Genomic DNA, 13,422 nt, shown 5'->3' with positions numbered 1-13,422 from the left:
TCCCATTATTCTTCATATTTGCTAAATCCTGCTTACCTGAAAGGTAATCCTGCCTTTGCCAATTCACCCTGAAGGTGGATAGTCCTACTGGTTCAGCCCAGGGCCACATGCAGAAGGCTTTATCAGTAGGGGTATGCTGTATGGCAGGATGCTCTTAATCCAGGACACTGATTATATTAGTAAAACTGAATGTTTGCCAATCTAGTTTATTCTTCTTTTCCTGAATTTGTCTTGACAGGAACAGGATTTTGCTGGTGTAATGGTGTTTATTTTGTGATGGAGGAAGAGGAGTTTTTTTTTTTGAGGCAGAGCAATGTTGGTCATAGGTAATGTGTCTTTATAGGTTTAAGTGATTTGGCAAAACTCTGTCATGTAGTCTTGGCCTTAGCATGACCTCAGAGTGAGTAACTTGTGACCTGTCTGTCCTCATCACCATCAGTACTGCTGCTGTCTAGGGCAGCCCAATTAAGATAATTTTATGGTTGCTGTAGGAGGACTTCATATATCTGTAAGGCAGGCTGAGTTGAGCACTCCTGCCTGTTTATTTTCTATCCCCAGAGACTGCATTGCAACAACTGCATTGCCTCTTTGAAGTGCTTTCCTCCACCATGCAGCACAAGCCCAGTTTTGCAGGCTCATCTTCTGCCAGCTCCTCTTTATCTGTGAGTTTGTTCCCTCTAAACCCAAGGCTGTTCAGGGACAGGTATTACATTATACACTGAATGAGACAGGTAGAGCTGAATGCTGATGGCTCTGTAAAATGATGGTCATAGTGCTGGTATTAAAATAATTATACTAAGGCATGAAAAGACTCAAAATCTGTTTCCTGGGAAGCCAGGTCTATTCAGAAGAACAGCTTTAATGCCATTTCAGCAGTGTATTGGCCTTTAAACAAAGATAGTGTTTCACAAAAGAATTACATTTGGGCAGTTTGCAATAGGGCTTTTTTTTCTTTTCTTTTTGGTGGTTTGTTGCTTTTTTTTGTTTGTTGTATTAATTGTTATACTTTTGAGGGCATTTGTGAGGATATCTTGCTTGGTCAGAGCCTTACCATTGCTTGTACCAGGTGTAGTGAGCACATTAAGACTCTGGGAGAGGGCAAACAATTAATTTTACTAAAACAAACTTGACAGGATGGATCTTTAGATTTTAGCTTTTTATCCTAATGGTGAAAAAAAAAAACAGCACTAAATATATGAAATTAACATTATTTTTTACTTCAAAGAAAAACCTAGTGTTGGATTTGTATTCTGTCTGTGAATGGTTACAATTGCACTTTGTCCTTGGGAACATTGGACTGCTCATCCTCTCAGTGAAGCTGAGAGAAATTTTTTGTGTGTGACAGCACTGGGAAGCAAGGCTGTTTTTCAGGATTAGGACAATAAAATTCTTTCAGGTAATGCTCTTCATCAAAAGAACATTTGTAAGAAAAATGCTGAAAAACAGTCCTCCAGTTACACTATTATGTATGGTTTATTTTCTTTCAGTAAGAGTAGTGAGTATACATACACACACACAAAACATGCCTTGCTCTGCCATTAATCTGAATTGCTAGTTGCAAATGATTTTTTTTTTCTGTCTACTCTTACACTCCTTAATATGTATTTTTCCAGTGTAAGAAATTGATAAATGGGTTTGGTTTTTAAGCAAGTGGCCTTATTTCAATTCCACGTCAGCAGAGCCTTCTGAGAAGATGAGATTAAAACATTGGCTGTCCAACAAAGGAGCCACAGAAAACTCTTCATCTCAAAGTGCTTAACAGACACATGTTAAAATGAGGTGGTTGAGCCCCAGTCCTGTATCTTGTGGTTTCATCTTTGGGGAAATGAGGTCCACTATGTTTTTGCTGATTGCAGCACTAGATACTTCCTCTTGCTTCTCTACTCGCCACTTGGGTGGAAGGCCAAATTTTGCTTTGTCATGGCAAAACCCAGTTGGACAGTTTTCCCCAGCTCTCCCAAAACAGATTAAAGCGAATGCAGACTGAGACAATGGGTAATCTATGATGTAAAGTTTATGTACAAGAATATAACATTTATCTGGAGTATTTACAAGGTTAATTAAAGCAATATTTTACAACTCTTTCAGGTTAACCACTAGGTATATTACAGTTAGGCTACAGATGGTTTAATTTGCAAAACAATAAGAATAAAAAAAGTTGCATTCAGATCAACCAGCTCCAAAACTTGTACATTTTTTTCTGAGAGAAGGGCTCAGACTTGTGGAAAATAAAATGTGAGAATGGTTAATATACTCTTACTGGTGCCTATGTATCACATGCAAGAGTCGTAATGTGACCTTTATAGTGTTAATATAGATGGCAAGCCATTTCACCTCAGTGAAAGAGTCGTACCCACTGTGACAAGCCAGTCACACGTGTGGCTGTCTTTCTCTGTATCTCCTACTTTTGCACAACAAACATGCATGTATACAGAGAAGCAGCAATATAAATGAACCAGCATTACCAAAAAATGAAGAGGGAAGAACCTCAGACCAAAGTCACATTTGCAACCATAAAATAACCCAAGCTTTAAGCAAGATACTTTAATGCTTCCCCAAAATCATCATGATATTTTTTTGTTTATTACATTTTAACCTATGTACAGGAGTGGGGGGCTCCCTCCCCCCTTGGAGAGCGGTCACCGTGTCTCATGCCCGTGGCATCTCAAGGCTCAGAGGGGCCGAAGCAAGAAGGTGCTGGAGGCCCAGAGAGCTCAGGACAGAGGCGGCTGGTGGAGGCAGCCAGAGCCAAAGCCACTAACACTGCAGTTTGCGGATGCTGCGGGAGAACCGCTTGAAAGCCCGCTGCCCTTTCTGCCACCGTTTCAGAGACGTGATCACCAGTTCCCCAGCTTGCTTCTGCCCCATCACCAAGTAGGGGACGTTGATGTCATTCATCTCATCGCAGGTACACTGAAGGCCACCTTTGAGCCAGAGCACGATCTTCCTCAGATCCCTTTCCGTCAGCCCATTCAGCTTGTAGATGGTTTTGCTCTTTGTTTCGGGGGTGATCTTGGTATCCCCATTGATGTAGGCAATCTCCTTCACTTTTATCTTCAAGGCTAATAGAGCGAGAGGAGGGGGAAGCGGGAAGAGAGAGAGAGATTGAGAGGCTTTTTCCCATTAGTGCACATAAAGAGGACCTGGGGAGGGAGGTGCTCTATTGCTAATTAAACTGTCAGGGCTGACAGAAGAGGCAGCAGGTGGCTCCATTTCTAAAGCCACAAAGGGCATGCAAGTCATTTCAGTTTGAATCAACCTTAGGGCTGAGGGGTTTTTTGAGTTTCTTTTCTCCTCTACCCCCTCCCCCTCTTTTTCCTTCCTTTCTAAATTAATATTTTCTCCAGCCTTTCTCCTGTTTGCAAACAGGGAGCAGGCAGGATCACTATGTTAAGCAGAACTCTGGTTGTTTTTGTTGTTTTTTTTTTCTGGGAGAGGTCAGTCTTCCTGAAACTAGAGTTTGAAAGGGAGGTGGGGAGGCTAGTACCTAGACCTAATCTGAAACCTGATCTCTTCTGCAGCTGAAAACTTCTAAACTTAATTTATTAGGCTGGACAGGATTTTAGGCAAACCTGTAAGGAAATAATATTTCACATGCATTGTTTTTTTGAAAGAATAGATCCCATGGAGGGCAAATTGGTCCAACAGCTGCATTTGATTTGGTAAAACAACTAGGAGGGGGATACAGGGCTCTGTAAGAATCTGTGGGGCATGTTTAGTTTTAGGAGGATTTATCTGAGTGCAATTTGCCAGGCCAAAGCTATTGGTTGTTTTAGCAATTATGTCCCATAGTCATGGTTTCGAATTTGGGGTGGTGTTTTTTTTTGTTGGATTTTGGTTTTTCTTTCTTAAGAAAGACTTTTGAATTGTTGCAGATATTTATACTACAAATCTGTTTCCAGGTATAAACATTGACCTATTATAAAAGGATTCCCCTCCTTATTCCCTTTTTCTCTTGAAATGCTAATGTGTGGATAATGTGCCGTTCAGTTGCCTGTGTCGAAGGGGCTTTCTTGTCCTCTTCTAACCCCAGATCTTCCCATTAAGTTTATATCCCCAATTGTCTGTGCATTACCTTCTCTGTCAAATGATATATAGAGCTTCATTTTTAATCTGTGGGGAGAGTCTTTCTTGCGATACGTGAGATTGGTCATGCGGCTTTTTCTCATACGTCTAAATGAAGCTTTGCTTTACTTCTCCCCAGGCAATAGTCTGGATGAAAGATCCTTTCTTTTTTTTTTTCCATTTTACTTTCTACTTGGCTTGCCAGCAACATCCACATAAAGGAGCACTACTTCAAAACAGCAAACAGAAAAGGACTATAAAAGGGACCACTTTCTACTCCAAGGTGTAATTCTATGTTTCATGACCCAATGGTCAGATGGGTTAATCTGCAGATAAGACAAAGCCCTACCTTTATCCAGGCACATCTCTGACTCCACTGGGAGTTTTACCTGATCCTCAACTCTCAAGTTTCAACCGAGGGGAGTTCCGCTTCCACTTACCAAAGTCATTTTTGCAGAGGTTTTCCACGATGTCATTATCGTCTTCATTTCTGCTTTTGCAGGCATCGCAGACCTTGGGTGCTGGAAGTGCAAGGGACAGCCCCCGTCAAGTCCGGGGAGAAAGGAACAGCAGGTGGCGTTGGGAGCCCTTCGGGAAACACCAGGCTCCCACCCCTCCACACCAGCCCCTGCCTTTTCCCCGCGGCTCGGGGACACTTTGAGGCGCCTTACCTTGCTGCAGCCCCTCTGGCGGGGGCGCGGTGTGCTTTTCAGGTCACACCTCAACCAAAAGTTATTGAGGTTTTGTTTGGTTTTTTTTTAATCCGGGGGAAAGGATAAAGAGAGAGGGGCACACAAAACAGCCCAGCGTCGCGACCTTCGCATATGGGGATTGCCCCTCTGGAAGCCGGGCGGCTAGAGTCCAGCGGCCCGGACCTTTGCTTTGGGCACGGAGACGGGCCGCGGCCGTGGGGTGCGGGCTGATACCAGTTCCCCGACTGTGCCTGAGGTTTTCCCCATCCCCTCGGGAAAGCCTCCCTGAGGCTGACCTGTGGCTCCCTCCGCGGCGCCCCATCCCGGAGCACCGGGCGTGCTGTAACGGGAAGGAACGACCTCCGCTCCCCAGGGAAAGGCGGGGGGTGGACGACCCCGCCGTCGGGGCTGCTCATGAGGGCAGAAGCGGCTCCTCTTACCTTCCCTGGTGACGGGGAGGATGTGGTCGCTGCTGGCCAGCGGGATGCAGAGGTCGTTGTCCTTGGGGAAGCGACTGCAGTCCAGCATGTCGGGCCAGGGGAAGCCGAAGGCAGACATCACAGGGGCGCAGCTCTCCTTCACCTCCTCGCAGAGCGAGTGGCAGGGCTGAATGATCTCGTCCAGGTCGTCGATGCAGACGGGGGCAAAGAGGGAGCAGAGGAACTTCCTCGTATCGGGGTGGCATTGCTTCTGCACCAGCGGGATCCAAGTGGAGGCCTGCTCCAGCACCTCCTGCACCGTCTCATGCCCCAGCAGGTTGGGCAGCCGCATGCTCTGATACTCGATGCCCCGGCACAGCAGCATCGGGGCGGGGATGGGCTTGCAGTTGGAGCGCTTGTAGGAGAAGTCGGGCTCCCCGAAGGGGAAGAGCCCGGCGGCCGAGCCCATGCACTGGGACGCCAGAAGGAGCAGGGCGCAGAGGCGGCGCTGCATTTTGGGGCGCGGAGGAGGAGGTGGGGGGTTGGCGAGGGGCTCGAAGGGGTCGGGGTGGCGGGGCGCGGAGCGGGCGGCTCGCCGCTGCCCTCAGCCGCAGGCAGCGTCCCCCGCTCGGGCTCCTGCTGCCAGACGGGGACTGAGGGTCTGAGCGAGATGTGGGGGCAAACGGGAGTTTTCTGGATTTTTTTTGTATGCAAATGGCAGGGGGAGTGGGGGCTGGGAGGAGCCTGGTGACAGCCATCCAGAAAGGATTGGTCACTACTTTCTCGGTCTGCTTTAGCTCAGGGGGATTGTCTTTTGGCAGGAAATCCTTGCGAGAAACGTTACCGTGCGAGCATGGGGAAGGGGGGAGAGATCCCCGCGAACAAAGAGCCACGAAAGCCGGAGAAGATCCTGGGGCGAGCAGGGCGAGAGGGGCCGCTCCAGCCTGGGGTAGCTGGAGGTGAGCTCCGCCGCCAACACAGTTACTGAGGAGCGGCGGGACCGCCCTCGCCCCTCCGCCCCCCCCGCCCACGTTCGGTGCTTTCGCTGCCAGCGGTTCCTCAAGCAGGGAGCGAAGCTGCTGCTGCCCCATCCCCCGGGGGGTGTCTGGCACTTCTGCCCCTACCCGCGATGCTGGCAGGGCTCGGCCAGGCGCTGGAGCCGCAGGCAGCGGCTGGGGGCTGCCGGTTCTCCTCGCCCCCGGCTAGGCAGGGTCTGCCGGTAGGGCTCCTCCTGCCCTCCTGCCCCTGCGAGGAGCTGGGGGCTGCAGTGGACCCCGGCCCCACAGCCCCTGGATGGCCCCCGACCGCCAAAAGGGGGGTTCCCCGTGCGGGAGGATCTGAGTACTTTTGCAATACGGTCACCTGGCACGTTTCTCTGAGGCAAGAAGTGTGGCCCTGACTCTGCGCAGCACAGGCATGTCCCTCTGCCTTCGATCCTGTCTTCACCTAGAAGCTCCCTTAAAGAATTATGATTGTGTTGATTTACCACAAAAGGGAAGACAACAGACAGGGTGCTGGGATCATGACGCAGCTTCAGTGGGATTTGGATTTCTTGGAATTTTAGTAATATTATTTATGGGATTATTATTGAAAAGAGTAGGCCTGTGTAGTATCATTTTGTGGTAAGCCACATTCATTAATCAGCTACTGAATATATCTCCTTATAGACATGTTTTATGGGAAGCTAAGCTTAACTGTGATGACTTCTGTAAACTACAGGATTCCTCTATGTCCAGTTTCCAGGCTGGGCTTCCCAGAGGTTTGGGTTGCTGCTTGGGCAGGAAAGAGATGGGACTTGCAGCATTCCCACTAGGAAAGCATAGGGCTGCCCTGCTGGAGTGCAGTGCTGCCCCAGGCAAGTGGCTGTCACACACTGAAGCCAGTGCCAGCTCCTTCAGAGGAGGTTTCAAGATCCTTTCCATCAAGCCATGCTGGTTGGTGTCATCTCCCTGTAAGGCTAGCTTCTCTCTTCTTGAAGTTGTTTCATACCTGGAAAACAAACACCCTGAATGTCTAATATCACTTGTGGAAGAGCATAAAAGTAGTTTATTTCTTACAGCTCCACATATTCTTACCATTTATTTTCTTTGTTCAACTCATTCCTTTAAACAATAAATCTGCAAACTCTTGGCCTCAGTTGGCTTCCATGGCTCTGAGCCCCGCTGGTGATTTATGGTGCCCATTTCGAGCTTGTTTTGCCAAGTCCTGAGGATTGCCAGAGGCTGTAGCTGTTGCCACTTGCAGAAGATGCCCCTTCCTCTGTCCTCAAACTCCTCTTCTGTGGAAGAGGACCTACCAGCATGTATGCTCTTACCCCGAACAGCTGGGCTATTCATCAGGTCTTTATAAAATGGACAGGTTTGTAGCTGGGGTGTCTGCCTCCTTATTTTTCACTGCTTCTCATTGCTTGGAGTAACTGACGTCCCTTCAGGTGGATCTCGGTATGATCAGAATACAATGTGCCGCTCCATAAAAACTTCTGGTGGCCCCGTACACTGCTTTCTGCAGATCCAGTCAGCTGGGCTGTGTGAAAGCAAGGACCCAAACCTGAGCAGACTTTGTTTAGGTTGGAGATAATAACCATTTATTTTCTGGGGTGGAGGGTGAGACATATCCAGCAGAAATCTGCTCTTTTTTTTTTTTTGTTTTCACGAGAACAGTTTGCTTGTTTGTTTCCAGCCCACAGGAAATAAGAAGGAAAAACACACAGTTTTCCCAGGGTTAAGCTTTGATTTGAAACGAGGCTTTATGAGACCTCACTGTTTCCACTTTTAATCACCCTTGGCGAACTCATTTACTATAAAATTGAAACGATCCGAGATCACGTAAACAAAACCAGCCCAAGCCTGCAACCGCTGCTGCCCTCGCTCTGATCCCTTGCCGGGGAAAGTGCCGGAGAGGGAGGTGGCTGCCATCCGGGCTCCTTGGGTGCAAACCGGGCACGGCGTTCCCAGCCTGCAGCCCTGACAGGCTGGTGCGGGCAGCCTTCGGGTGGCGTTTCGGCCTGCCCCTGGTGCCGTTGCCTTCCCCGGCTTTAGGGGACACATCGGGACCGGGGGGACTCAGTCAGGAGCTGGGACTGGGATGGGGTGAGGGGGTGTCCCTCTGCATGTGCTCAATAAACAGACGCTGCCTCACGGTTAATTGGGAATGAAACTAATGAGCTCCTTACTGTCGCTGGCTGGCGCAGCCCCAGAGCGGTTTAACCCCCCGCCAGGGCCCTGCCCGGCAGAGGCCGCTGCTCTGAACCGGCCCGACCCTTTAACCGTGGACTCGGACCCGTGCTTCTGGGAGTCCCAGTCTCCCTGGAGCTTGCTGCCATCAGGTAAGGGCGCTGTCACCCCAAGAAAAGCTGAGGGGTTGGGGTACCCCCCTCTCCCAACCTGGGGGAGCCAAGTAGGACGACATGCTTAAGAAACAATGATGTTTTAAGGTAGGTTTTTAATGTTTTAAAGGGAGCATAGGCTTTTGAGCACCCGTAAATTCATCAAGTGGCAGAGACAGTTAAGCCGCTATAAACCCCTGAAAGTAGCATAAGCGTTTAAGCTACCTTAGATGCTTAAAGCAATATAAGCTGTTAAAACGCCTTTAATCCTTAAGTGCTTAAATCACCTTAAGTCTTAGGAGTTAGGTGAGAGAATGAGCTGCCTGGAAAAAGGACCCTAACCCCAGTTCTTTCCCCGCCCCACCCCCCCCCAACCTCTCAGTAAACGTTAACTGATGGATGGTGGTGAAAATGAACGAACTATGGGGAGAATGACTTGACTCCTGAGTGCTTGTAGGGAGTTAAGAGTAGCACTGTCTTGTCTGTGCTGTGTTACAGCCATAATGCTGCTTCCTCTTGCTCTCAAGCCTTGGTGTGAATTCGGACCTTTTGTACCTTTCCCTGGCCAGACCTAGAAGCTGAGAAGTGGAAAAGAGAGAATAAACGTCTGTCTGCGAAAGGGTGGGCAAGACTTGCCTCAACTCAGGCAGCAATAAATACCACCACTGTTAAACTGCCTTGCATATTTTTCCAAATCCACTGTCTTGCTATCGCTTAATCCCTTACCTGGGTATGTACTGTATGTGGGAGCCTCTTTGCACCCCAGACCCTATGACGCATTCAGGTGCTTTTGCTGATGTGATGAGCTTGGGATGAAAACTGCCATCACTGATGGCTCCCCCAGTCTGAGCCTCTTAGTTGCTTGTCACCAACCTGCAGGCAACATCACCTTTTCAGTTGCAGAATCATAGGCTAACTGTGGCAGGGACCTCAGAAGACCATTTAGTCCTACCCGTGCTCCAAGTTCAGAGTTTGTCTAGGTGGTTTGCAGCCTTACCCAGCTGAGCTCTTGCTTGTTAACACTTACCTGGCACCTGGGAGGCTTGATTCAAGGTTCTGTTACAACCTCCCTCCCCTCTGCTTCCTGGACAAAACTGAGCTTTCAGTCCCTGAGCAGCTCACAGGTTGTTTTCCCACCGTGGAAGATGGCAAGACCAGGCTGTGTTATCAGCCACACTGAGAGCAGTGATTTGCAGAAGGAGGCACACACACGTGGAGGGCAGCCAAGCCTTACCCAACACAAAGCACCCACCTTTCCCAAGCAGATAGGTGCTGCTTTCACCCTCAGAGGAGGTCCAGCCCCACTGGCCACTCACTGGTGCGTGTAGCCAGGCCAGGCAGATTAGGGAGATACTGACCTCAGAGGCTCTCTGAGCATGAATTTGGGGTTGAGGTATTACCCTCTGGTTAGTAACAGTGTAAAGGAATGAAAAAGCTGTGGCTTTTTAGCTTGTTCTTTTCATCCCGTAAAATGGCAGTGGTGAAGACAAAACTGGCTTTTTCCTCATAATGAAAAAAAATCTGATGAGAATGTCTGCTTACCTTTAAAAACGGGCTCCAGCATCACACTACCAAAATAGCATTTGAACCTCACAATTACATTCAATAGGAAAAAAGCAAGATTGCACAGCTTTTGGGGGGAGGCAGCTCAGCAACAGATCCCTCCTGACTGTTTTGGTGGCTGATAAGGTGGAATTTAACATTTTCCAGATCCAGGACTGGGCAGCGATCTTGTTTTCTGTTACCACAGCATTTAAAAGCTCCTTTGTCAAAAACTGCATGTGCTGCAGATGCATCTTCCTTCCCCCCCCCCCCCCCCCCCCCGGTGTTCTGAAAGGAACCCTAAAAAAGTCGTTTATGCTTCCCTCTCCATTTGCAGTGCTCCCTGAGAATGCAGCAGTGAGCGGCTCGTGCTCGAAGGGCGCTGAGCGAGTGCCTGAGCAACCCAGGGTGCTGCTCTGGGGGTGGGGAAAAAATCCTATTTGGGAAGAAAATCCTCTTGGTGGCGCTTGTGCACACCACGTCGTTTCTTAATTTGCGCGGTGACACCGGGTATCGCTCTTCTAACGCTCTGTATTTCTGCTTGCTGCCGTCCTGCTTCAGAATCGATGTGTTCGGGGACAAAAACTCTAGACCATCTTTAATCAGGGTGTCGTGTCATGAGGGGAAAGATCAAACCAGGTCTGATTACTTTCACATAGAAACGAAAGCGAGTCACAAGGGGTTTTCTAGTTGCTTTTCTCTTTTATTTTTATTTTAGTGGCTGTTCCCTCAATAGTTTTCCTGTATCTAGTAGCTTAAAATTTTCAGGCAAATTTTTCCGATTTGGAACTTTTTCCATAGCAACGTTATTGAATATTATTGCAAGCCTCTGTTTTTCAAAGTTGCATTGTACTTTCCTCTGTTTATGTTAAATGATAAATATAGGTGCTTGGTTGCTGTATTATGCACATACAAACATATATATAAATTAGATTTATTTGTGTGCTAGTGCTTTAGCAAGTTATGATTCTTCAAATTTATCTCACTTGCATCTATATTTGGCTACAGTTTTTGTCATAGTGAGCATTTTTGTTCATGCAGAGTGTCTGTTTGCAATTACCACTCCCTTTATTATGTATCTAATCTAAGTGCTGGATGACAAAGATAGCAGAGACCATGCCCTAGAGGACTACAATTGCATGGTACCTGGTGTTTCTAGTGTATTTTATTTAAAAAGCTATGATGTAACAAATCTTCCTCCTCCCCCTTTTTCCTCCCCGTTGTCTGCAGCCTGTTAGTAGCTAGCGCCTTGAACAGAGAGCAGGACCTTGCTATGTGAGCCATACAGAAAGCCCGGGTGTTTATGTCAAAATACTTGGGCTCTGGCTAGGGCACAGATGCTGCAGAAAGGAGAAAAAGGAGAACTGCTGCCTCTGGGCAGGGTGGCATGGGGCAGAAATGCTACCATCATTGGCCACAGCAACAGTTTGCTGTGTTGTTGCTGGTCAGGAAGGGTCCAGCTCCAAATTTTGCTCTTCAAATCAGGACTTGGGTGGGTTTTGACCATTTGCATTCAAGGTTGCTGTAGTACTTCCCCTGATGAATGGCCAAAGCTGTGGATATCAGTGAGTTTTGGATTGGGTCTACATGCTGTGGGGTCATACAGTTCTGTAGGTGCTTTTGCAGTGCTTAACGGAGGAAATGACTGTAAATGCGTGAGAGATGCAAGCACAGAAAGTAATTTTCAGAACTAAATTCTACCTGTAAGGAAATGGTCAGATTTGCAAGTAGATAGCAATTCTAATGGCTTCAAGGGTCGGGCACCTGTTATTTGCTGAGAAATTATTATTAAATAATAATTTGTAGTAAAACATCTTCAAAAAACAAAATCAAGGGAACTTCTTGCCCAAAGCTATGCTGCTTCAAATATTATTAAGCCTGACTTAAAATAAAGCAGTGAAACAATCTGCTTATGATGACAGATTGATCTAATCAGCAAATTAGTCTCTACACTGGATTTGGGTTCAATTACAAAGTGATTTAAGTAATCAAACTAGTAGGCACATAATCAGTAATTAAAGTTGCTATTTCCAAATATATAAAAAATAATCCAGATGTGTGAAGAAGCTGAACCAGAAGCAGTTTGGGTGACATGGCTCATGACATCTTAGTATTACATCTTCAGTTTTCATGAAGTTCAGAAATGACTGGAAAAGGCAGCAGCAATGTTCACTTAACATGCATTCAACAAAGAATATATTCAAACTTTTGGTCCTCATCTCCAATTTCTTCTTTCCTCTACTATTTTGCTTTAAAACTAGAAATTTACAGTTCTACCTTCATAAACTTGACACAGAAAAGTAAAGCTGAAGAAGCTCATTCAAATAAAACAAACCTGTTAATGTACATTTTAAACATTGTTATCTTCTCCATGTGTATTTTTACTTTCTCAGTATGTGCAAATACTTAGACGTAACATAGGCTGACGTAAGTTTAAGAACCACCCAGTACATTTATTTATTATTTGGGTTTTTTTTACATACCTTTAATTATTGATTTGTTTCTGTTAATTCCAATATTCTCAGTTCTCCTTTGTTGCTGTGAATAATCCATTTCATCCTCCATTTACCCAAATGCACATCTCCTCATGACATTTTTCCCAACCCCAGCTTGGTTTAATCAAGTTCCAACCGCACCTAGTAGTGCTCGGTCTAGTAGTTAACATTTCTATTCTGCAAGCCTGTTGGGTCAGAGCTGAAGGACTCTGCTAGCTGTAATGACTCTGGCCAAATAGTTTGTGAGATGAACCGTGAAGCACTGTGGCCAAGACGGTAGCTGGAAGGGTATGTGGGTAAGGCAGGCTACCAGCATGCTGAGGAAGACTGCAATTCCTTGCCATGCATCAGCTGGACTTCTTTGTTTGCAAAAAGTGAGATGCTGTCCCACCCCAATGCTCATCGTGGCATTGCAGCAGTAGAAATTCTGCTCCTGACCAAAGGGGTCCTTCAGTGTGAGTTAATAGGGCTCTTCACACATGGCATTTGTACTATAGCGAGGGAGACATGTCAGGAAAAAGAATTGTTGTGCTTTTCTCCTACCTTGTTATCTTAATTTCCTTCTTGAGAGATTGCATTGTGCTAGAGCAGGAGCTTTGCTAAGCGGAATGCTTGCTTGTCATTTTTATTGTGCCCCTTTATTCACATACTCTTGCACTGCTTGTATGTGATATGGAAATGCTGCAGGCTGAAATTGACAGTGAATTAAACGTAGCCAACTGATCTGACCTTGGGATCCAAGTCAATGCTTGGCCTTCTGGTCTGGTTGAAGCTGCTAGTTTTAAGGGATGACAGTGTCCTGCAACCCATGTTCCCAACTGACATGTAGCTGGCTGGATTGACCTCCTGCAGGGAAAACTTAAATTCATGTCTGGAAAAAAAGG

The 13,422-nt window shown here is 46.9% G+C and overlaps 1 protein-coding gene and 1 long non-coding RNA gene across 2 annotated transcripts in view; one reads left to right on the top strand and one right to left on the bottom strand.

Annotated features, from left to right (window-relative positions):
* The window catches only part of LOC134173474 (uncharacterized), a 62,002-nt gene that overhangs the window by 22,176 nt on the left and 26,404 nt on the right, over positions 1–13,422 (top strand). The gene's annotated exons all lie outside the window — the stretch shown is intronic.
* On the bottom strand, positions 1,997–5,885 carry SFRP2 (secreted frizzled related protein 2). The gene is made up of 3 exons (XM_062637472.1): positions 5,198–5,885; positions 4,506–4,586; positions 1,997–3,062 (listed from the first exon to the last, which is right to left on the bottom strand). The coding sequence occupies exons 1-3, from the start codon at positions 5,688–5,690 to the stop codon at positions 2,758–2,760; spliced, it is 879 nt and encodes a 292-aa protein (XP_062493456.1). The 5' UTR covers positions 5,691–5,885; the 3' UTR covers positions 1,997–2,757.

Source organism: Pezoporus occidentalis, unplaced genomic scaffold, assembly GCF_034315485.1.
Source record: "Pezoporus occidentalis ecotype Australia unplaced genomic scaffold, CSIRO_AGI_Poc_V1 ctg53, whole genome shotgun sequence".
NCBI lineage: Eukaryota > Metazoa > Chordata > Aves > Psittaciformes > Psittacidae > Pezoporus > Pezoporus occidentalis.
This window is presented reverse-complemented; position numbering and strand designations above follow the sequence as displayed.

Excerpts from the sequence above, each read along its gene's own strand:
- SFRP2 (XM_062637472.1), bottom strand. The coding sequence starts at position 5,690 with ATGCAGCGCCGCCTCTGCGCCCTGCTCCTTCTGGCGTCCCAGTGCATG. Across the intron at positions 4,587-5,197 it reads CCTCCCCGTCACCAGGGAAG|CACCCAAGGTCTGCGATGCC; the intron begins GTAAGAGGAGCC and ends TTGCACTTCCAG. Across the intron at positions 3,063-4,505 it reads CCTCTGCAAAAATGACTTTG|CCTTGAAGATAAAAGTGAAG; the intron begins GTAAGTGGAAGC and ends TCGCTCTATTAG.